The sequence below is a fragment of the Protopterus annectens genome, chromosome 4.part1, assembly GCF_019279795.1.
Source record: "Protopterus annectens isolate FY-2018-M chromosome 4.part1, PAN1.0, whole genome shotgun sequence".
NCBI lineage: Eukaryota > Metazoa > Chordata > Ceratodontiformes > Protopteridae > Protopterus > Protopterus annectens.
The window spans coordinates 85,474,713-85,498,885 of record NC_056734.1 but is presented as its reverse complement, the minus strand read 5'-3'; the positions used below and the strand labels follow the sequence as shown (position 1 = coordinate 85,498,885).

Sequence of the window (24,173 nt, the reverse complement as noted above, 5' to 3'; positions counted from 1 at the left end):
CTGGCAGTTTTAGCATTAACATGCGACATGTAAATAAAACCATTATCTTTTCTTTTCAGTAACGCCTGTCTCCATTCCTATAAAATACAGTGCAGAATATCACAACTTCACTAGCCCCATCCAGAACACACACATGTCACAGCTCCAGTTAAGAAAAAAAAAACAATGCTATAGTATAGCACTAGATTGTTAACATGTCTCCATCTCATAAAATGAAAATCATATCACAGTTGCAGAGTAGATAAAGAGCAACTGGATTCTAAATTCTGCTTTTCTAAATTATTTTAAAATACAGAGTATCACTTTTAAACTGCTATAAGGGGCACTGAAAATTTTGCATCTCCATTCAGAAATCCTCGCCAGTCAGACAAGCACAATTAGGGTATTTCAAAATAGTGGCTATTGTACAGAGGATTACAATGAAATCACCTGCATACCTGTTTTCTTAGGTACACAAGATATGAATGTCAAGAAATTAGCCTCAAGAGCAGAATGCAGAAGAGGAAGAACAACATCCCACTGTCAATGTGTCACTGTAAGTCTATAAATTTCTCTGACTTTGCAAGTTAGTTTGTTGTTGAATACAGACAATAACATAAACAAAGCAACAATGTGGAATATAAGTGTCCAAAGGGCTGTTAGTATTGCTTGTAGTTTAGTTAACTAGTTACTCTTTACTATGCTGGGAACAGCTAAAGAAACTTATATTTAAATCTTGGAGGACACAGCTCCACTGTGAGACATTTCCAGAGGTTTCATGCTAATATCTATACTTCCTTTCAAATCTTGCTGTCATACTTTTTAAATGAAGCCTGTACATTTTTGTAAGAATGCTTTTTAGTAGATGTTGTTGGTTGTCAGTTTTTTTTTTCTTTTTTTTTTTAACTAGGCTACAAGAAACCACAAATTCTGTGGGTCAACACAGTATGGCTGTTCTTTTCTAAATAATGATATATGCTATAATCCTGGCATGGTCCTTGCTGTCTTCTGTCAACATTTTTACCAAGCCATATTTAAATAGTAACTGATGCAGGATTGCAATATGACAGTTAGATGTATGACTAGAACTGTCTATAGGAGAAAATACAAAAAAGATTGTATTTCATGAGGACTTTCTTTTTGTCACAAGGCTTCAGCAGTCTTAGAGATGACTAAATTAAGGATAGGGCTTCAGAGGAATAAGTGTCTCCATAACAGGGAGAGAGAAGCTTCACTTTCCACTTAAAAATAAAATGTTTGATAATTTTATGTGAAATCTGTTTCACACAGTTTGCTTCAAGAATGTGATATCCTCTGCGCATTCTCACTCCCTAGACCCATCATTCTCTTAAGTCTGTCTCATTACCTGGATCCATTTCTTTCCTTAAGCCTGGCACACTAGCCCCTTTCTTCCAAATTTGAGTTTATCATTCATTATTCTTTTCCATGACCTTCAAAAAATAAAAAAAATAAAGTAAATGTTTACTCTACAAGGTTCATGACTACAGCTTCCCTAAGGCTGAGGGCATGTAATCCAAACACATGAAATCTTGTGCAGTCTTTATCTTATGTTCACTGCATCATGTCATCAATCTCTCCCTGAGCTTTTGGGAATCCCTAATTCATAGAAGTAGCAACACATAGCACCCATTCCAAAATCTGTGCATCTAATTAGTGAAGCACCATTTCTTAAATACGTACATATGAACCTCTGAACCTATGTAAAAAAAAGTCTTACTTTACACAAAGCTCAATTCTTATATAAATGGATTGTTATGGAGGAATATCAGTTAAAAATAGAAACTCAAAAATCCATTTAAGTCCGTTGTGGCAATGAAGTCCCTGCTGAGATATAGTTACCATTTAATATGTAAAGCAGGCAGCAATTTTGCTCTTCAGGTTTTAAACACCAAGCTTTCAGTGGATGACTCTGCAGGCCTGTGGTGTAATTCTTTAAATGCAGTATTTTAAAACCTGGCAAAGATTTGAACTACTCTTCTTTATATAGAATTGTGAGCCTCTTAAATGTAGACTACTACAGTCCACTGACTACTGGGGTATCAAACAAGCATTCACACCATCCAGTTTTCCTACAGTTTGATATTACACAGGTTGCAACAAAATTAATTTGTCTTATTTATTAAACATAATGCAGTGAATGGATATTCTAGAACAATTCTAGATGGGTGATCTCTTATTCAGTTTATACTGGAACTCAGGTACCACGGTCAAGATAGGTATACCTCTCAATTGTCAGGAACTTGGCAGAATGTTCATGATATTCACTCATTTCTTCCCTGTCACTCATTAAATCTTTGGCTTTCTTCTAAATCGTGTAGGAATGCAGTCCATCAATAATGCAAGACATCAGAGTTTCATAGTTCATAATTCTTACTGTTCAGAAAATACATATGGATGAAAATCCTATTGTTGTATTAACTTTTTTATGTGAATTACAATGTTTAAAACTTGACAGGCAGTGCGGTGGTGCAGCAGTTAAAGTTGTTGCCTCACAGCAAGAGATTTTCTGGTTCGATTCTTGGCTGTGGTGCCTTCTGTGCTGAGTCTACATGTCCTTTCTGTGTTCATGTGAGTTTCCTCCCACATTCCAAAGATATGCATCTGGAGCATTTCTACCCAGGCCACCGTTGAAAATAGGCTCTGCCCTAGTTGGACTTTCCCAGTCAACAAATGTTAAATAAATTATCTCTGATTTTGACTCTTTGTTCCCCAATTATTTGCGGCTTTGCCCAAAATTATTAAACAATGAGGTTGGGAAGTATAAAGAAATGTCATTTTTGTGACATATTAACTTCAAATGAGTATTTGAACTAAGTGGTATTTATCCTTTTATTATTTATTGTAGTGATTGAGTCTTTAGCTCACTAGATCTGAAAGAGAGGGCTGAATGATTCATAGCCACTTTGAGTAACCATTACAAAATTTCACATCTCCTTGATGACGCTGTATTTTCTTGCAAAGTAATGCATAGTTGTTTTTTGACCTGAATAATGATATGCAATCATTGCAATTTGTCTCTTAAACGAATCTGAAAGCAAAAAAAGTCCAAGTCTCATCTGTAGGTTGTTTCACCAACAAACATATGATGGATATCTATCCAGATATTAAAGTGCATAGCTGTATAAATTACTAACAGAAGCACAGTGTCATAAGCACACATTCTCTCATTTAGCTATAATTCTTTAGTCAAAAAAGAACAGTTTATTCACTGAACCACTGGAAACTAGTATGTACAGTATTCTTTATAAATATGGGTTATCCCTTATCAGAACGACAGCTCTACCTCCTTTAACCTTCCTAAAACCAAGAATCATGTTTTGACCAACTCAGTTTATCTTTTTTCAGTCATACCCCAATCATCATTGATAAATATTTAATATTGCACTGTGTGCATCAAAGTTAGAGTCTTGATTTTCAGGACTAATACAAATCCCTTAAAATATTACCAGACTCATATGTAAGGCCATGGAAAGAATCATCCTGGACATGATAAATGAGGACATAGGTAACCTGCAAATACTGTCCCCATCACAATTTGACTTTGTTAAAGGAAGGCCACGCATATTAAATTGGATGGACTTTTTTGGAGTCACCAATGCAATGGTTGAAGGTAAGATTGTGTACACAGCTTACCTCTACCTGGCCAAAGCTTTTGATACAATACCTCACTCAGGCATTATGGACAAATTCACTAATTTAGGTATAAACCCTTTTATCACCCAGTTGATAGTCAATTGGCTCACTGATAGGACCAAGGAGGTCAAAATACGTGAAGTCACCTCCACCAAGTGGGTCAGTCACTAGCAGAGTTCCCCAGGGCTTCGTACTGGGCCTGCTCCTTTTTGGCATCTATTTCTCTGAAATGGAAGCAAATGCTGAAGGTTTATGGCATATGTTTGAAAGCTGGGGGTTATCACTGACTTCTCTGCAGACACTAGCATTCTTCAAGAAGGTCTACCTCTGACTTAAAAATGGTGCCACAGCCATGGTATTAAACTCAATGCTAAGAAATGCATAATTGTGCACTTTGGGAAATCAACCATCCAGGCTAATTATCATGTTGATAATAAACCCCCTAGGAGTCAACCAAGTGGTCACAGATCTGGGTACATGCATAGATAGCAGCCTTACCTTTGGCCACCATGTGGCCACAGTGGTGAGGAAATCCTTTTCTGTTGTGCAGCTTATAAGTAAGGGCATGGCATCTAGATCCAAACAGGTCATTATCCCACTGTACTCCACCCTTATCAGACCAGTCATAGAGTACAGTGCTCCCTTTTGTGTGTACCTGACCAGGCATATGCAGCAACTAGAGCAATGTCAGAGGTTTCTTATAAAAAAAATACAAGGCGTAACAAACCTGCCTTATGCAGAACACCTTAAAGCTCTTTCCCTCTACTCAGTCTCCTATAGAATTCTGAGGGGTGATCTACGCCTGGCTTTCGAGGCATCTACAAACCTCACACATATGAACTTACTACATATTCAAAAAGGTCTAGGGACCAAAATTTTGTCTGTGACTTAGAGCATGTTGGAGAGACAGATGTGTTCCAGAGGCTGCCCCTCCTATGGAACAGGCTTCCTGTCCATATAAAGTGGAGTTATCTATTACCCAGTTTAAGCTCAACTTAGACCAGCAGATGGGGAATAGGAAATTTACACCAGTCCTGGCAGTGTTTTGGACAGAGGTAACTTATAAATGCCTGGCCCTTAATGTCCTATTTGGATACATGACATCATTACTCTTTTGGAAAAACTTGGCTAGGCTTAGAAAGCCCCCCCCCTCTCCCCCGTCATTAGCTTAGTAACAATCTATGAATCTATATAAATTAAAACACACAACATTTTGTTCAGATCATGGTTATGTGCCAAGTCTGAAAAAATATATGCCCAGTTAATCTCTCCATTTTAAAGCAATTCAGCTTGGCTCAGAAAGACCTGTAATAAATCAATGACTGCAACAATGTCAAAAACAAAATTATTCATCAAATAAACATTAATTGTGCATTAAATATATTTGAAACATTCTTTGAGTCTGTAAATTTTTACTCAGGGTTTCCCCACCACCAAAAGATTGATTTCTCTTAATTACTTAATCAAACACACCCTGGGAATGTGTTCCTTCTAAGCACAATCATACTCAGTTACTGGTGACATTATAGGCTTAAAAAGTGTGATGACTCCTTGGAAAATATGGGAGCATCATTAAAAGCATAGCTAATAGCTAAATGTGGCTTAGATCCCAACCACAGGTTATACTTAAAAGCAAATGAGACAATACTTGTCATCTCAAAGCTGCATAAAATCCCTGTTCCTTTTAAAAAGCAGATACCACACTGGATACTGACCATTTGAGGTATTTATACAGAAATACATATCCCCAAGACATGTTTCCCCAGTATACAGGATGTTGTAACATATAAATATTTGCCAATGACAAATACAAATATTATGTAGAAGAAAGAAGAACATTAAACAAACTGGTTGATCTTGCCAAAATCCTTACCAAAAAGCACCATGACCATCATTCCCCTCATGATGTTAGTGTACCTTTGCCAGAGCATTTCTAAAGAGATAATGCTTTGCCACCTTCGTAGCTGGCTAAAATATTTTACAAATACTGTCTCTAGATGTTTGAGATGCCAAAGAAAAACTGATGTCCACTGAGCTCTCATATGTTATGACTGTACTTAGGACCTGCCTTTTGTCAACTGGTGCCCTACCCAAAAGGGCTCTACAATGTTCCCCCACACACCACCTGGTGCCTCCATCCTGTTATACCTCCACCATACAGATTACTGGAAATGTACTCCTGCCAGTGCTACACACTAGGGGCCACATAGTTGGCCTATGCCTAAAGCTGGCTATGACTGTACTAAACTTCTGCTTTTAAGTTGGAAGATCTTATACTGATACCAGAGTATGAATGTATTGATTTTGCATGTCCATCATGCAAAACTGCATTAATAACATCCTTATAGGCCCTTTTATCAACTGTAGTAAAATGTTTGGCTAGGCACCAGAACTCCTTAGAGAATGGTGCTGATAAAGGATAAATGGGGCTGTTAAATCATATTAAAGTCACAGAGACAGTGAACAACAATATACATAACTGACATCCCCCCACTTCTTTTCCTTTATGTGTACAACTGTAAAGACAATCCACTAGAACAAAAGTTGACATTTCTTTTAGTCTATATGTTTGCTTGTTTGTTTTCTTCAAGACTACATTTTATACATAACATGACTCACTGAGTCAGTAAGAGTCTATTTCAATCTGCAAAAAGGGCTTAGCAAAATTGATCACCCACTCAGCTGTCATCCATTGTCCACATATTCCTTTCCTTCTTAGTTAGTTGTATGTTAAAACTGTTCTACATGCTTTTGAGCTTCTTGCTTTATACATTTTATACTCATACGATTGACATTTCAGTCTCACATTTGAGTTTCTGTGCGCATGTACCTTACTAAGCTTGGGAAATCAATAAAATATTATTAAAAATCATCAGTGGACACAAAAGATATCTCCACCATAAAGTAAGTCTGTTATCCCCAAAAAGACAAGAAAGTTTCTGATGATGTGTTTTATCTCCAAAGGCTAGCTTCTAGTTTGAGGGTTAGCCAGTTATAGGATTAAGCTGATGAAGCAAGGAGAGTTCCAGTATGGCTGTCTAATTCTTAATAAGCCACAGACAGTAAATAAATACATTTTAACAAATGGTGCAATCTGGAACAAGGCAGAAACAAATATGGCTTCAAATATAAGAATATAAAATCAAGCCACTGGAAACAATGACAGTTTGGAAAAATAACAAAATTTAATGCCGCAAGTGTAAAAGTTTCACCAAAACAAGGCTTCTTCAGGCAAGATAAAATGAGATGGAAATCATTGAGCATTATATAGTCTAAAAGCCATTTTTTCAGCTAATAACTATCAGAAAGAAAAGCGGGCTCACTCTAAGAACATGCCCAGATGTCTTTTAACATACAATAAAAGTAATAACAATGGCATATCTTGTATGACACACCTGAACTAGGTTAATATGTTTGCATGACCCAGTTTTGGATATAAACAAAATAACACTCTAAAACATCCACTTTGCTACAAAGAACAACCACGTGTAAAATTTTCAAAAAGGGGAGCCTTTAAATGTGGTAAATGTATTTATTGTAAATTTATATAAATAAGAATATTTTTATCCATTCCATAACTGGATCTAAATTTGAGATTAATGCTTATGGCAGCTATGATATGAAAAATTTGGTTTCCTTAGCTCTGTGTAATTAATGCCATGCATACTACCTTGGAAAAAAAACAACCAGAAATTTAAATAACACATTGGCAACCATATGTCAGAAATAAGAAGACAGATTATGACGATTGTAAACATAAGCTAGACAAAGGTCTATATCATGATTTAGAATTCAACATTTTTGAATGTTTTTACAGAATCCCTGCAGGGAGGAAGTACTATACACTGTACTGAATTATTTGAATACAACTGGATACTGCATTTGAAAGCACACATACCCCCACGGCTTAATGGAGGTGTGTCTCTAAATCCTTTGTTGGGACAGCAACATAAATGAGTCAGATTAATTTATCTAATTGGTTTTGTTATGTAGTTGAACATGTGACTTTTTAGACTATATAATGCTCATTGATTTACTTCTCATTTTATCTTGCCTTAAGAGGCCTTGTTTTGGTGAAAGTTTTAGACTTGCAGCATTAAATTTTGTTATTTTTCTGAACTGTCCTTGTTTCCCTGTTTCCTTGTTTCCAGTGGCTTGTTTTTATACTCTTTTACAAAATTTCATAGGTTCATAGGGAAGTACTAGGCTATTGGCCCAAGGGCCTAACTAAGCCTAGCCAACAAGGTTCCCTGGCTTACGCCACCCAAGAAAGTTAATTTCCTGTGCCACTGTCGAGCAAAGCCACAGAAGTGATCCTCGGGGTGTATTTCCTATTTCCCATCCACTCATCAAGATTTTTATTGAAGAGTGCTAATCAGGAACTTTGCTTGACATAGATGGGTAGCTTGTTCCAAAGTATAGGAAGGCTCTGGGACAGAAATCTATCCCTCCAGCATGTCCTGTTTATTTTGGTGACAAGGTTTAGGTCCCTAGAGCATGTAGCTCAGAGGGATTGGGATTTCTTAAGGTGTAGCATGTCGCACAGCTCTGGGTTTGACATAGCTTTATATGTTAGGCAGAGATCTCCTCGGAGTAGGCAATATGCTACAGAGTAAAGCTGGAGATTTTTGAGACAGTCAGTGTAGGCATCTGTTTGAGGCCAGTAATCCTCTTTGTGAGGTACTTCTGTGGCCTTTCCAGCTGCTGCAGATGTCTTGTGAGGTACATTCCAAAACGGGGGTTGTACTCTATAATGGGTCTAATGAGTGCCGGGTAGAGGGGAACAATGCCCTCTTTTTTCCTGGATGAGAACCCTTTTGTGATGAAGTGTGCCATGTAGAAGGATTTCTTGACTACTGTGGTGATGTGACTATCAAAGGAGAGACTACTGATCACCTGGGTCCCAAGGTCTCTTATCACACATTCAGCATTAAGTAGACTGCTGTTTAAGTGGTACTTCATGGGTACAGAGTTTTTCACAAAGGTGATGACAATGCACATTTTGGCACTGAGCTTGAGGCCATGCCTCTGACACCAGGCACCTGTCTCAGTGAGGCCCTTCTGTAAGATGTCCACATCATTTGGGGACTCAACTATGGCTCCTAGTTTGCAGTCATCTGTGAACTTCATTAACCAGAGGCCTTCTGTGTTAGCCTGTGCTGCAGAGATGTAGGTACCAAACAGTTGAGGTCCCAGGACTGAACCCTGTGGTACTCCACTTGTCACTAGTTTGAAGTCAGATTTGGAGTCTGTCAGTTTTACAGTGTGGGTTCTGTCAGTGAGCCAGTTGGCAACCCATCTTGTTATGTAGGGATTTTTACCTAGTTTAGTGAGTTTAGCTATAATTCCAGAATGGGGGCTAGTGTTGAAAGCCTTTGCAAGGTCAAGATAGGCTGCGTGAACCACCTTACCCTCGTCTATGGCTTTGGTGACTGCCTCAAAGAAGTTGATCAGCTTCAGAAGGCATGATCTGCCTTTCACAAACCCGAACTGAGTGGGGTCCAGAATTTGGAGGTTACCAATGTCTTTGTTTATGAGTTCCATAATGATACGTTCCATGGTCTTGCAAACCAGGCTCATCAGGCTAATAGGGTGATAGTTCCCAGAATCAGTGGTGGTTCCCCCTTTGTGGAGTGGGATAAGTGTTACTGTGTGCCATTCAGTGGACACAAAGCCTGACGTGAGACTATGATTAAACATGGTGCACAAGTGGGGAGCCAGTTCATTCTAAAGTTCGTGTAAAATGCAGCCTGAGATGTTGTCTGGTCCCATGGATGCTGTATTTTTGGTTTTAGAGAGTTCATCTTTTACCTGCATAGATGTGATTACAGGGACTCTGCATTCTTCCTCTATAAATATGGGCCCTTTAGGGGGTGAGAGGGGGGTAAAGTTAGCACTGAATCTATCTGCCAGAATGTTGGCAATATCAGTTGGTTCTGTAATTTTCGTGCAGTTGTGCTGTAACTCAGAGCAGATCTGGATGTTGCCATTGAGATTCTTAACATAGCTATAGAATGCTTTATGGTTGTCCTTAGAATCAGTGGCAATTTTGTTTTCATAGCTAGCTTTGGGGGATATTATAAGGGATCTCAGCTTCTTACTGAGGAGGACCAGGGAGCACCTCCACTCAGAAGATTTTACTCTCTTTTGCAACAGTTTATTCCTTCTGTTGTAGAGTTTGTTTATGGCAGGGGACCACCAGATTGGCTTCCTTTTTTTGATGGATAGTGTCTTGGTTCTGTTTGGGATAGCACGATCCATGCACTCGTGTAAGTGCTTATAGAGTGCATTACTGTAGGATTCAGCAGTTGTAACTGTATTGTCCATCTGCATGGGTGTCATGAAGTTCGCCACTTCTGTCTTAAGAAGCATGAAGTTGGCTTTGGAGAAATGTTTTACTGTGGTTTCCTTAATGATGGGGGGGGGGTACAGATATCTAGGGTGATTAGCTTATGGTCAGATCTAACCAACAAGAAGTTGATTTCAGGTGTAGAACACCAGTCACTTATGTTGGTAATGACTTGGTCTAGGATATTGTTGCCCCTGGTGGGGGTAAAGATAAGTTGATCCAGGGCATTGGAATTTATGAATTCCAGAAAGCGTTGAGTGAAGGAGTTGGTACATGAGTAGTTTTCCCAGTTAATGGTGGGGGTAGTTGAAATCGCCCATTATTAGGGTGTTTGGCTGAACCCTAATATTTTCCACTATATCAAGAAAATAGGATTGGGAATCCTGGGGCATAGTGGGGGACCTGTAGCAAGCTACAATCTGGATTGCAGTTTTGCCCAGAGTTAGTTGCACTTGGATAACCTCGGATGCATTATGCTGCGCAACTAGCCTAGAGGTGTGGATATCCTTAATGAATATGGACACACCTCCGCCTTTGGTGTTCTGGTCCAGGTTAGATGGCCGAAAAGTATGGTATGAGTTATATGCTGGTAATGCAGGGGTGCTCTCTACAGCCTTGAACCAGGTCTCAGTCACTGCACAGATATCGATGTTCTCCATTTTAAGGAGTGCCTCGAGTGAGTGCATTTTGAGATTTAGACTTCTAGCATTGGGTACCATTACCCTCAGTTTTTACTTGCCTGTTCCTGTTATGGTGGTGAATTTGTCATTTGAACCTTGCCTAAAAAAGGCACTATAGGGGCGGCAAGAGCCTTATCCAGTAACCAGAATCCCAGGGGTGACAGGTGCAGGCCATCTCTGGCAAAGCATCATGGTCTGTCGACCACTGTTTCACAAACTGTTTTGTGTTTGATGATTTCTAAAATACAGGGCAATAATATTCGTCATTTTGTGAGATGTAACAACCTTAGCTCTCAACTACTTACCTCAAGAATAAGGGTCAAATCCAGAAATTAGGGACAAAAAGGAACACATTTTAAACTATTAGTACTATTAACTTGAGATATTGACCGAATAAGACAGTGTGAATTAGTATGCATTTTCTGAAGTAAAATAATTTCATTATTTTTTAAGTGGAGGCCAATCCCTTTTATCTTAAATTTGCCAGTCTGAGGAGGGATTAGGAGCAACAGAGATAAAGTATGAGCCAAAGTTAAGGACATCCCTGATAATCATAGAGATTGGAGAGATAGGGTTACAAAATCTAAGATCCACAACACCAATATGTACCCTCTTTTGCCCAAGTAAACAGATGTTAGCATCCCACCTATCAAACAGTTGGTGCAAGATTTAATAAGAATTAAAGCAGAATGCATTATTATGACTGTCACTGCTGTGAACTTGCTGCTGTTACATACATCTGTCAGTCTCAGGATGGACGGCTCTCAAGGTATGACTTATATACTTGCTAAAGTTTATATCTGTTCTAGATCAGCCAGACATGTGCAGCTATATGCCAGTTAGTTATACAGCAGACATTCCTAGAGTTATAACTAACCTCCATTTACAGCACCACACTGAGCAACTGTCCTTTTTATACAGCAATAGGAATTATCTGAAACCGTGCAGTTTAGCTAGTTTATGTATTAGTAACTAATCAAGTATATTGCAAGCCAGGATTTCCAGCATAAGCGAGTGACAGACAGGTCTTCTCAACCTCAGTAGTTCCAAGAGATTATTTTGTTATATGGAAATAAAATCAGCGAGTCACCCAACAGGTCTAGCTAGCTATAACTTGCCTAGAATATAATTATTTTGTGGTCTGAGATAAGTATGTATGCTGCTAACATATAGGTAGAAGGTCTATTAAGTGGTTAAGATGAAACGTGCACTTCCATTTCAGTGTAGATTATTTATGAGCAATTAAATAACAATGCTCCATGAATTTGTAGAATTCCACATTGTACCTTATACTAGAGGCTGTAGATACAGTACATTATACTCTTGAAGGGAAATTGTGGCCTGCTTTGATTTAATGTTAGAAGAGCTTACAACCCCTGATGCCTCTTCAAAAAAGACTGCATTTTATTTGTTTATTTATTTAGTTTGTTAGTTATCTCTTTATTTAACCTGGCAATGTAGGTGGGCTGGTCCAAGTACTCCTTTCAGCTATAACCTGGATGACAAGCACAGTTGCAGTACAGCGCACATATATATTAGGACAAACAGCAACATACATTATTCCACTTAATAGAAGTTTATTTACACCATTGGCATTAATTACTATACAACATTTAATTAGAACACTACAATGCGATTCATTAATCAGCAAGACTCTATAATTACCTATAATGAACTAATGTTGGACATCTACTCTGAGTCATGTCTTCAGAATAGCAAACTACTAGAATAGTCTGAGAGATACAGAGACAGAGAGAAGTGGCTGTGTAGCAGAGCAGGAGGCAGAGACATAATATAAAGAAAGTGCACACAATGTGTAATAGTGAGCATAGCTTTTGTATAAAAGGTGCTATTCTGAAATTGTACGTGCCATAAATGAACAGTCCAGTATCCTTAGTAACATATCACCAGAACGTAAAAAATCACTTACACAACTATAAAAGCCCCACCTCCTACTTTTTACTGAGCTATTATTTTGTATAACAACACATGCAGTAATTTAAAATTGTAAAAGTTTTGAAACCTTGTTGGAGTCTAACATTTAGGAGCCCAGGATGTGAAAATGTAAGTTTTCAGTGAAGTTTCTTTCAAAAAATCCTTTCAAATGTCTCCACCCCATTGTTTTAGCAAAATGGTAAGGAGATTATTGTATCTGAGTGGACAGTTTTCATGTGGCATGCGTGGACAAGTAGTCATTCGTTCATTCATTCATTCATTCATTTATTCTCTGACTGCCTGCTCAATCCATTTCAATGCTGAGGCAATACGGGGCCCAGTCCTTCATGCGATTTAAGCAAAGCTGGCAGCCCTATTCCATATAAGGTGATGGACCACCACAATCTAATTTAACACTAAGAAACCCAAATGTTACTACAATTTTACATTGAACAATATATGCAATGACCAAAGAGTTTTGTGGTTTGTCATCAGAAAGCATAGAAAAAGTGCACTCTACAATATACACAAAGCCAAATATTGTTAAAAAGTAAATAATCATTAAGATATGCAGCAATATTACTCAATTATGGCATGAGCTATCAGTCATTTCATGCCAATTGTTTAGCATATCAGGATACAGAAATTAAGGTTTTGGAGGTGTGTGTGTGTGTGTGTGTGTGTGTGTGTGTGTGTGTGTGTGTGTGTGTGTGTGTACACTAGGGGAGGGTTTGAATTGTTTCTTTACAACACACATTTTTTGTATGGTAAAAATGTACTTTTTTACTATCTAGGGCAGGAATAAAAGCTCGTGAAGGGTTTTATAAAACCTTACTCTGACAGAGTTTGAGACAAAGAATAATCGATTTAAAAATACTTGAATGAATATATAATACCTCCTAGACAAACCCCATTCATAACATTCCTCTTTACAGGGAAGAAAAAAAAGATTGACACAGGTCTCTGCTTGTGGATTAAAAAAATAATAATCCAATGACAATGACAGTCTGTATCAGGTTATGGATTCTATAACATATTCCTAAAATCTAATGCTGCATATTGTCAGTCAGATAAATAACAAATACATTAATTATGTGACCAGTTTCAGGAAAGGGAAGCTAATTTTTTATAAAGTAAAAGAATGCAGCAAACAAAAAGAAAAATGAGGATTGTGGGGATAGAATATGTTTTCCTGAGTTTGAAAAGCTGAATAGAACAAATTTTATAATGCTAGAAATTAAATGTAAAGGTTAGTGTTTATTCAAGTTCATATGGCAGAAAAAAGTATTATAAAAATCATCAGTTCACAGTACAATGCCATAGCAACAAATAAGCCCTTCACAAACATCATAAAGATATTAGAAAAAATATATTCTGTAAATATTATGAATGAAATGGAATCGGACAGTTTATATTTTTGATGAATTCATGATGTTACTGAGACTGTGATTATGGTGAAACTTATTGGAAGATGAGCATTGTCTGGCTTGGGAAACATAAACAAGAGAACTTATGCTCAGTCATGAGCACACATTTTACTATAAAAGAAGACAGAAGGTAATGGGAATTTTTTAATAAGACAGAGATAAATGAGAACATAAAGCACAAGGCCGTATCATGGTTGGATAAAATGATATGAGCCCATTTCAGACAACCTTCAAATTAACTAATAATAGCAATCTTAATTAAAGAAAACTTTCACTAAAATGTATGGCTGTAGTTCCATTCTGCAGAGTGATTTGTGTATATGTGAGAGAGCATGTGTGTGTGTGTGTGTGTGTGTGTGTGTGTGTGTGTGTGTGTGTGTGTGTGTGTGTGGTTATGTTTGTTTGCTTTCCAGCACATTTCTTCTGAGTATATATGAATAGGTGTGCGTGGCTATGTTCATGACAGAATTTAAATGCACTTGTATTGCTGTGTTTGATTGTGTGTATGTCATGTGTGTGTGTGTGTGTGTGTGTGTGTGTGTGTGTGTGTGTGTGTGTGTGTGTGATCTGCACTAGCATGTGTATTTGGATTTGTGTGACCGTACTTTGATACTATGTTATTGGGGAAAAGATCCAAAACACCTTCTTGGGTGCAGCAAAAAAAAGTGATTGATATATATAAAAGCAAACACTGAAATTCACTTTTGCTTGTCTGAATCACACCTACTTTTTCAAAGTGTTTCCAGTTATATTTTTATTTACTACATTCATTTACATCTCATAATGGGATGGCAAGATGTTAGCTGAGTACGATTCCTAAATAATAGCAGGGAAATCTTTATGCATGTTTCAAACACCAAGCAGCAATAAAATAAACTCAGAAAGAAGCCAGCTCTACCACGTAGATCTGCATTGTCACTTTATTCTGGTACCTCGGCTTATTGCCTTCTCGGGAATAATTTATTAGTATACACTGATCTGAATTTATACAAAAAAAAGTGCCCCAGCCACCAATAAAATGGTTAATGAGCCAATTAGGTACAATTAAATCCTCTACTGAACCATATTATAACATTTAATCAAATAATATTTATATAACTTGCAATTTCAGAGCATTTCATCATTCTACAAAAACAATACATATTTATTGCACAAAATATATGGTGTTTAAAATACATTCACAAAGTTAAATTACTGTCCAAGTCCATTCCCCTCGGAAAAAGTGTTCTATAATTGCTAATCATTCCGCATTCTATTTTATTTAATTCTTCCCTGCAATTACCCCTTTTATCCAAAATAGGTCAGGCTAAAACACTAAAAAACAAAGAATTCCCTGACACACCCCCCCCCCCCATGTGCAGACATAAAATTATTGTCTATTGAACTTTTTTTGTATAATTCAGATGAGTGTGTACTAGTAAATTATTCCTGAGAAGGTGATAATCCGAGATACCATAATAAAGTGACAAAGCAGATCTACGTGGAGGAGCTGGCTTCTTTCTGAGATTTTTAAATCATTATGCATGTGAGACAGCCATACAGACTAGTATGTTAGTGCACATGTCAGTATTTTTGTCCACTGTGTACTCAAATAGTGGTGTTTCCTGCAGTAGGCACATTACATCATCACCATTATCATTACTGTTATTACTATTATTACTATTATTATTATTACTATTATTATTATTATTACTATTATTATTATTATTATTATTATTAGTAGTAGTAGTATTATTATTATTACTATTATTATTATTACTATTATTATTTTCCCTTGTTATATGCCATAAGGTATTGCTCATTCATTTTCAGGTGTGTACCATGTCTATTTACTAAATTGCTTGTGGACATGTTGTATGATTCTGTGTGCATTGTTACATGATTGTAACAGTGCTAATACCTTTATCATTGTATCCATTTTGTTGTTCAGCTTTTTTCAGCTGTGAATCACATCCAAAGTTTCTTTCAGATTGATACCTTTATCTAAATTCCTGCCCTGTACTTCTCCTTTTACAGGTAATCAGTTTCACATTCTACTTGATTTCCATTGCAGTTAATTAGGATCATTATGAAATATTGAACCTCAATAAGCAGATACAGAAAAATATACTCACAACTCCATCTTAAACAAATCATCCTACAGGATGTAGCACAACACTATGAAACCACCATTTTCACAGGTGTGACATTCCCCTGTGTATCCCCCAATGTGTGACTCTGACCAAACATCATGGGTTTCAAGACATACTACCTCTGTTGTCACAAAAACATGGAGGAAAGAGAAATGTCACATTTCCCCTATTGCCTGAGTCTCACAACCTCCAAAAATCCAATCTGAAAACACCTGCAACAAACTAACACCCAAAGCACCAAACATTAAGAAAACAGAAGCGGTGTAATTAAACATGTACAAAATTACAGTATTTGAAAAACGGTAGTGTTTCTTGAGTACATCTGTGAATTACACATACGGGTGTGGTATGGTAATTCTTCCACAAATCAGGCCTAAGCAGCAAAGACTAGCTTTATAAATCCCATTCATAACAGCAGTCTGATTATTACAGTACTACAGTTAAGAGGAAGGAAGTGAGAAATTAAAAAAACAGAAACAAACAAATGCACTTTTTGAGTATGGGCAGCAAAAGCCTGAACACCAGTTTAAATTCCTCATTTTGGAATAAGTGCCAATAAATGATAGAGGGGGGCCATGGACACTTATTCTTGAAAAACACGAGTTATACTGGCAGCTCTCTCTGAAAGCAGACCTTTGGTCAAGTTTAAACGAGCGGCTAGCCACTGCATGCTTACTCAAGTTAAAAGCACTGCAAAGATAATGTTCAACCACTTTCAAATATATTATATTGCCCTATGCTTTATATTTAGTTTAAAGCTTATTCTATTGTTTAGTTATAATGTACTTTAAAATTAAACTACACTATTTATTTACTTATTTGTCTTTCGGATTTTCCCGGTTAGGGGTCGCCACAGCGGAACTCCGGTCCGCTAATGATTGCCAGTAGATTTTCACGAAGGCCGAGGTGCCAGCTCGACAGTCAACCTTCAACGAAGGCAGGGCCAGTTACGCATGAGTTTTGAATGTCCATCCAACCGCGGGGAGGACATGCAGACTCCACATAGAAGGTGCTCCCGCACTCTAGCCGAGAATCAAACGGGAGAACCTCTTGCTGTGAGGCAACAAAGGTACTGCTGCACCACCGCACATTTATTATGTTTAATTTAAGATATTCATTTTAGGTCCTAAGCACTGTACTAGAATAATTTATGAATGAGAATGTCTCATGAAGGGGCTGTCTTATTCAGGAGGCTTAGCTATTACATGATGTATATCTTTAACCCTATTGGATAATGAATTACTTTTAATGTGAAAAGTTTTTTTAGGACTTTTATCTGAGGAAGTTTTTATTTGAAGAGGAAAGCGCTAATCACTATATTATTAAAAGATTGGATTTATTTGTAAGTTGCAGAGTATTTCATTCTGTAATTGACAGCTTTTACAACTTTTGTAGCCCATATTCACCTAGTTTAGTGTGCTAACCTTTCTGGGTTTTATATATAGACAGACAGATATTTTTTTAAATCACATGACCAGAGAACCTTTCAAATATCAAACAAAAGCTGTCAAACTAGTGGGCAAGAAAAAAGACATTAAAATGAATCCATGATTTTCTGCAAAAAAAAAAAAAAACAAGTGTCTGTTAAGTCAAGTAAATGTAAACTTCAAAATTTAGCTTCATGCAACTTTTAGCGCATAAGCAATAGGTTTGTGGGCTGAGGCCATAGCCAGATAAACCACCCCTACACCCCTTAACTATTACAGTTTTGAAATGATTTCCTTTGGCTGACAGCTGCACTGTTTCCAGTGTGGTTTTTGCTATTGTTAGTGCTGATGTGCTTACGTTGCTTCAGTACTCTTATAGGTTCATTGGTTCATAGGTTGATACTAGGCTATCTGCCCTAGGGCATTTATAAGCCTAGCCAGAGTGTGTTTGGCTTTCGCCACCCTTTTAGATTAGTTGACTGTGCCTCTGTATAGTAGGTGGCAGAAGATAGCTCTTTTAAGGTTAGTTTACTGTGCCTCTGTCTAGTAGGGACACAGAAGAGATCCCAGGGGTAAACCTACGATCTCCCATCCACTCGTCAAGATTTCTCTTGAAGAGGGACTTTGAGGGGCTTTGCCTAACATGGATTGGGATTTTGTTCCAGAGTGAAGGGAGCCTCTGGGATATGAATCTGTTCCTCCAGCATGTCCTATTTATTTCTGTGCTGAGGTTTAAGTCCCTGGAGCATGTAGCTCTAGGGGATTTGGATTTCCTGAGGTGGAGCATGTCCATTAATTCTGGTTTGGACATGGCTTTATATGTCAGGCACAGATCGCCTCTGAGTAGGTGGTAAGCAACTGAGTAGAGCTGGAGATTCTTTAGCCTAACTGCGTAGGGCATCTGTTTGAGTCCCTTGATCCTCTTGGTGAGGTACTTTTGGGGTCTTTCCAGTTTCTGCAGGTGTCGGGTAAGGTACATCCCAAATGGGGCATTGTATTCAATTATGGGCCTGATGAGTGATGAGTAGAGGGGGACAATGACCTCTCTTGATCTAGATGTGAACCCTTTCGAGATAAGGTGGGCTATATAGAAGGTCTTTCTAACCACTTTGGCAACGTGATTGTCAAAGGAGAGATTGCTATCTACTTGGGTCCCCAAATCCCTAATTACTTCTTCTGTACTTAATGGATTACCACCTATGTGGTAATTTGTGGGCACTTTGTTTTTCCCAAAGGGGATGACTATGCACTTTTTGGCATTTAGCTTTAGGCCATGGCTCTGGTGCCAGTTATCCATCTCTGTTAGACCCTTTTGGAGGATGCTTGTGTCAGTCGGCGAGTCGATTATGCACCCAATTTGCAGCCATCTGCGAACTTGGTCAGCCACAGTCCTCCCGTGTTAGCCTGTACCTCAAAGAAATATATACCGAACAAGAGAGGTCCCAGGACTGAGCCTTGTGGGACACCACTTGTAACTGGTTTAGAGTCTGACATGGCACCTGCAATTCTGACCATGTGGGTTCTATCCCTGAGCCAGTTTGCAACCCATCTTGTGACATAGGGGTTGATATTTAAGCTGGTGAGCTTATTTATGATGCCCGAGTGGGGTATTGTGTCAAAGGCTTTTGTGAGGTCCAGGTAGGCTGTGTGGACTACCTTCCCTTTATCTATGGCCTTGGTGACTATTTCAAAGAAGTTGACCAGGTTCAAGAGGCAAGATCTGCCCTTAACAAAGCCGAATTGGGTAGGATCCAGTGTTTGGAGGTTCTCAATGTCTTTGTTTATGAGTTCCATGATGATACGCTCCATAGCTTTGCAGACCAGGCTAGTCAGGCTTATAGGGCGATAGTTTCTGGGGTCCGTTATGGCACCACCTTTGTGGAGTGGGACCACTGTTGCTGTACGCCATTCCTTGGGTACATATCCTGTAGTAAGGCTGAGACTGAACAGTGACTTTATGTGAGGGTTCAGTTCTTCTTGGAGCTCGTGTAAGACGCAGCCCGGGACATCGTCCGGTCCCATAGATGTTGTGTTTTTTGCTTTGGAGAGGGCAGCTCTCACCTGTGCATCTGTGATGTCAGGGAGGCTACACTCTGTTTTACACTCTTTTCAGTTATATCATGACCTTTAATTATCTGCTTCTGTTTTGTCTTTGATAGTAGTAGAAATTTGTTATGCATGCATATATATATATATATATATATATATATGTATATACACCCACAGAAACATACACACACACACACACACACATACACACAAACACACACACACACACACACACACACACACACACACACACACACACACACACACACACACACATGTGCACACAGTGAAATTGTTTGATAGCACCCAATTAAGTGTACAATTGCATTATTACTGTTGAACGGTTTGTTTATTATTTCTGAGTTACCCATCACTCATCTGAAGAATAAACAAACAGCATTTTTAACATAAATAAAGCCTTATGATTTTCTTTTGTGGCTTCTTATAAAATTTCTAATAAAATAATAAATGGAAATGATAAATACTTATTTATCTAGGTTTAAAAATAACCAGATTTCAGTTCATAATATACACTATAATATCCTCAAATAATAAAAGTGCACTTAAATGATCTTCTGGTTTAAGGTAAAGACAAAAAAAAAAGATAAACTGGATTATAATGTCAGTTTTCTTGTTGTATGTCCGCAGGAGTGTGGTGAAAATATAAAAAAAAAAGATTTTTTAAGCAATACATTTACAAACTGCTGTTTTGACATAACAGGATTACACAGCACTGACATTCAGTCCCTCACCTGCACCACTCCCACCTCTTCCCTTTCTCTGTGGTCACTGCTGTGAGGCAACACCCTGCCAGATACAGTCACTCATTTGTGTTGCCTCCCCAGATGTGAACCACACCACGACTGTGCAGGCCTTGAATGCCATTTCAATGGGCCTTGAATGCTCTCTGACTGGCCTCGAATGCCTTATGACGGCATATGACTGGGCCCTGAGTGCCCTATGACAAGGCCTTGAATACCCTGCGATTGGGCCTTGAATGCCCTATGAATGTTCCTTGAATACCTTATAAATAGGCCTTCAACCCTAATTAAAATATTCCAATTACTCTTCATAATCTCACAGACCTTACATCACTTGAATATGGTAGGGGTATTCTAATTACATCACCTGTCCCTGCTCTCTGTGTCACATCATTGTTGATATCTCTCACATAATTTTCTCCATAGTATGGTTTACACCTATTCTGTCTCTCTTCCCATGCTTCCTTGATATATCCACCTATCTCACCTTCTTTACACCAGAAATCTTGCTTCAAATCTATCAGTGCTATTTCTAGTCGAGTATTATCTTAAACAGCCTCATAGTTCTGCATATTTGTCCCTTCAACACATTTTGTTAACATGTTTAGGGTGCATACTGCTACTATGTAACAGATTGTTCTTTCTAACAGGTTTCCTATAGAGGCTCGTCTGTAAATTATTGAGTTCTTGTTTGTTAACCTTTAGATCTAGGAACTCAATCTCACACTGTGAATAATTATAAGTAAATAAAAAAAAAATAGTAGTAGTATGTAGATACACTATGACGTCATTCATTTATCTATTGTTCTGTCCCACAGCAGAAAAACATCATCCACAAATCATGTGCGCCATTTAAAACAACCTGTAAAAATACTATTAGATAGCACATAGTCTAATTCCCATTGTACTAAGGATAGGTTGGCGTAGCTATTAGCACAAGGCATGCCCATAGCTATGCCAACCTTCTGTAAATAAAATTCACTATCGAAAATAAAAACATTGTTTGTCTTTTCAGATTTTCCCAGTTAGGGGTCGCCACAGCAGAGCTCCGGTCCGCTAATGATTGGCAGTAGATTTATTTATTTTTTTTATAGTGCCGAGTTGCCAGCCCGATGCCCAACCTTCAGCGAAGGCACGCCCATTCACGCATGTCTTTTGGAGGCCACTCGACCGCGGGGAGGACATGCAGACTCCACACAGAAGGCACTCCAGTGGAGAAATGAACAGGAGGACCTCTTGCTGTGAGGCAACAACATTACCGCTGTACCACCGCGGCTTAAATAAAATTCCTCACTTATTGTAGCTAAGGATGTTGCTCTAGTTATTATATACTCACCAGTTTGGAAATTTCAGATCCATTTTTAAAAGTCACGTGTGACTCATTTTATAAGAGTGTTTAGGATAGCAGCAGCCCTATATTTTGTTCAACTTTGCTAGTCCCTCACTCTGAAGCAAGCAGTCAACATACAGCACAATGTTAATTACATTTAATAACTGTTCTACCTTCCCTTGTCCTCAAATACTAAGCACAGATCAATAAGCAAATATGCAAACAGCAGAGGTTTTATAATTAATTTGCAACAGCATTAAATATATGAAAGAGATCTACTTAAGTTTTTATTTTTTTGCATTATCCCTCCCAAGAGGCTCTTGCACATGTACACAAGCCAAAAAAGAATATGCAGAAAAAAATGTTAATTGGAGTACTGGATATGGAAACATGTTTCAATACTTAGAGCATTGTCATGTCACTCATAAAACATGTTTTCTAACCTTTCTCTAAAAATATTCCATCAAAGTTTACATTTTAGTACAGGATACACTGGCCAAGAAGCTAGAATTAATAGGGTGAGGTTAGAGACTAAAGCTTTCCTGATCAGCTTGCAGGGGGTTCCAGGGATGCTTGTCCCCACTGCAAGTATAAGACAACATGCATCTGCATAAAAAATTACTTGTAAAACTGATAGTGTGTTTAGGCCAATATGATTTAATTAAATACATTTTTTAGCATTTAGGTTTCCAATAATGTGATTTGCTCTTTACTTTTGATAGTAGAAACTCATTACTCAACTTGCACCATCATTAAGAAGGCAGTGACAATTGTTGATCATTATATCTTTACAAAAGCAGACGCTGTAGGTCCACCATAAGCATTCTTTTTCTCACTCTTTAAAGGTTACTTTCACCCAAACCTAAGCTTTCTATAGGGTGCAGTGCAGTATATAGCATGCAGTACCAGAAGTAAAGTGATCAATAGAAAATAATTGGTGACCCTTTCCCTCTTTACGGTTCTGACAGATCATGAGATACGTTGGTATTTTTATGCACTGTTGTGTTGTAGAGTACTGAGGGAGCCCTACCAGTTACGACAGGTTGAGCTGCATCCTGCCCCACTCCTGTAACATAATCCTTTAATAATGAAACTCCCATTTCACTTCTCTACAGTTCCAATCATCCTCCCTGAAGCTTGGCTTTCACTACTCCATCTACGCATGCAGAACTACCCTTTAAAGTAAAAGTGAGTTTTCTGATGAAAAATCCCACTTTAGTGTGTTGTTGTTCTATTCAATATAAAGCAGAGCATCAGGATTTTAACATTTCATTGCCATCGTTATACACTCCATAAAAAGCCTTGAGTTTATTGGTTTCGTTGACAGATGAATACTTTTTGCATTAATTGTTTTATAGAACTGCAGCATAATTTTGCAAAACTTTTTATAGCCTACCAGTTCTGGAGAGGAAGTGCTGTTTCTTCTCATCATGACTCATAAACTCATGCCCTGTTCTTATCTCAGATACACCTGATACAAAGAAAAAAAAAAGATATTAGAATTCAAATAAGTCAAACCATTTACACCTCTGTAATTTGCAAAGAAATACATTGGAATATATTAGAGACAGTTTGTGTACATAATGGCCTTCTTTCTCTGTTGTGAATGGACTATTTCTATGCAAGTAATGAAATAAATATAACGCAGTCATATATGTATGTGCGTGTGTGTGTGTGTGTGTGTGTGTGTGTATGTGTGTGTGTGTGTGTGTGTGTGTGTGTGTGTGTGTGTATGTGTGTGTGTGTGTGTGTGTGTTTTATATATATATATATATATATATATATATATATATATATATATATATATATATATATATATATATATATATCTATATATATATATATATATATATATTTTGTAAACATATTTTTTTTACTTTCATTATTATAGATCACCTTAGATACTTCAATTACTCTGCTTAACGAGTTTAGCATTTAGTAGAGCGGCTTATCAAGACTGATGTCATGTGCTAATAGCTAAGAATTACATTCCATCTCTATAGCTGTACTAATATTGAAACAAAACATCCCAAGGTTTAACAATCAACAGATAATAAACTAAAATTCATTACGTATTCACTTCAATATTTGCATTAATATTGCCATTATGTTTCACTGGATTTAAGAGTTTGCAAACAGCATATGTGCAAAAGACTGGAAGTGTAACTGAGATGTCAGAGTAATTGAGTAATAAGTTCTGTTCTGCACAGTGCAAAAATAAATTAAGAAATTCTTCAAATTGTACAACAGATCCAAAATGCCTTAAATTATATTTGTAGTAAAATATGTTTTAAACTTCAAACTAATTGCTTTCGGCTATGTTTTGCACACATTTGCAGATAATGTACATATACTTTAAAGATATTTAACATTTTTCGTGATCTGCAGAAATACAAATAAGACATTGTGTAAGTGAAATATTACTTACAAGAAACACAGAGCAGCAGCAT

At 37.6% G+C, this 24,173-nt stretch overlaps 1 protein-coding gene across 1 annotated transcript in view; it reads right to left on the bottom strand.

Moving 5' to 3' along the window:
* Positions 1-24,173, bottom strand: part of LOC122801175 (calsyntenin-2-like) — a 2,452,991-nt gene that overhangs the window by 1,636,857 nt on the left and 791,961 nt on the right. Inside the window, exon 2 of the mRNA XM_044070739.1 lies at positions 23,120-23,194. Within this exon, the coding sequence (XP_043926674.1) occupies positions 23,120-23,194 (75 nt within the window). The remainder of the gene's footprint in view (positions 1-23,119; positions 23,195-24,173) is intronic.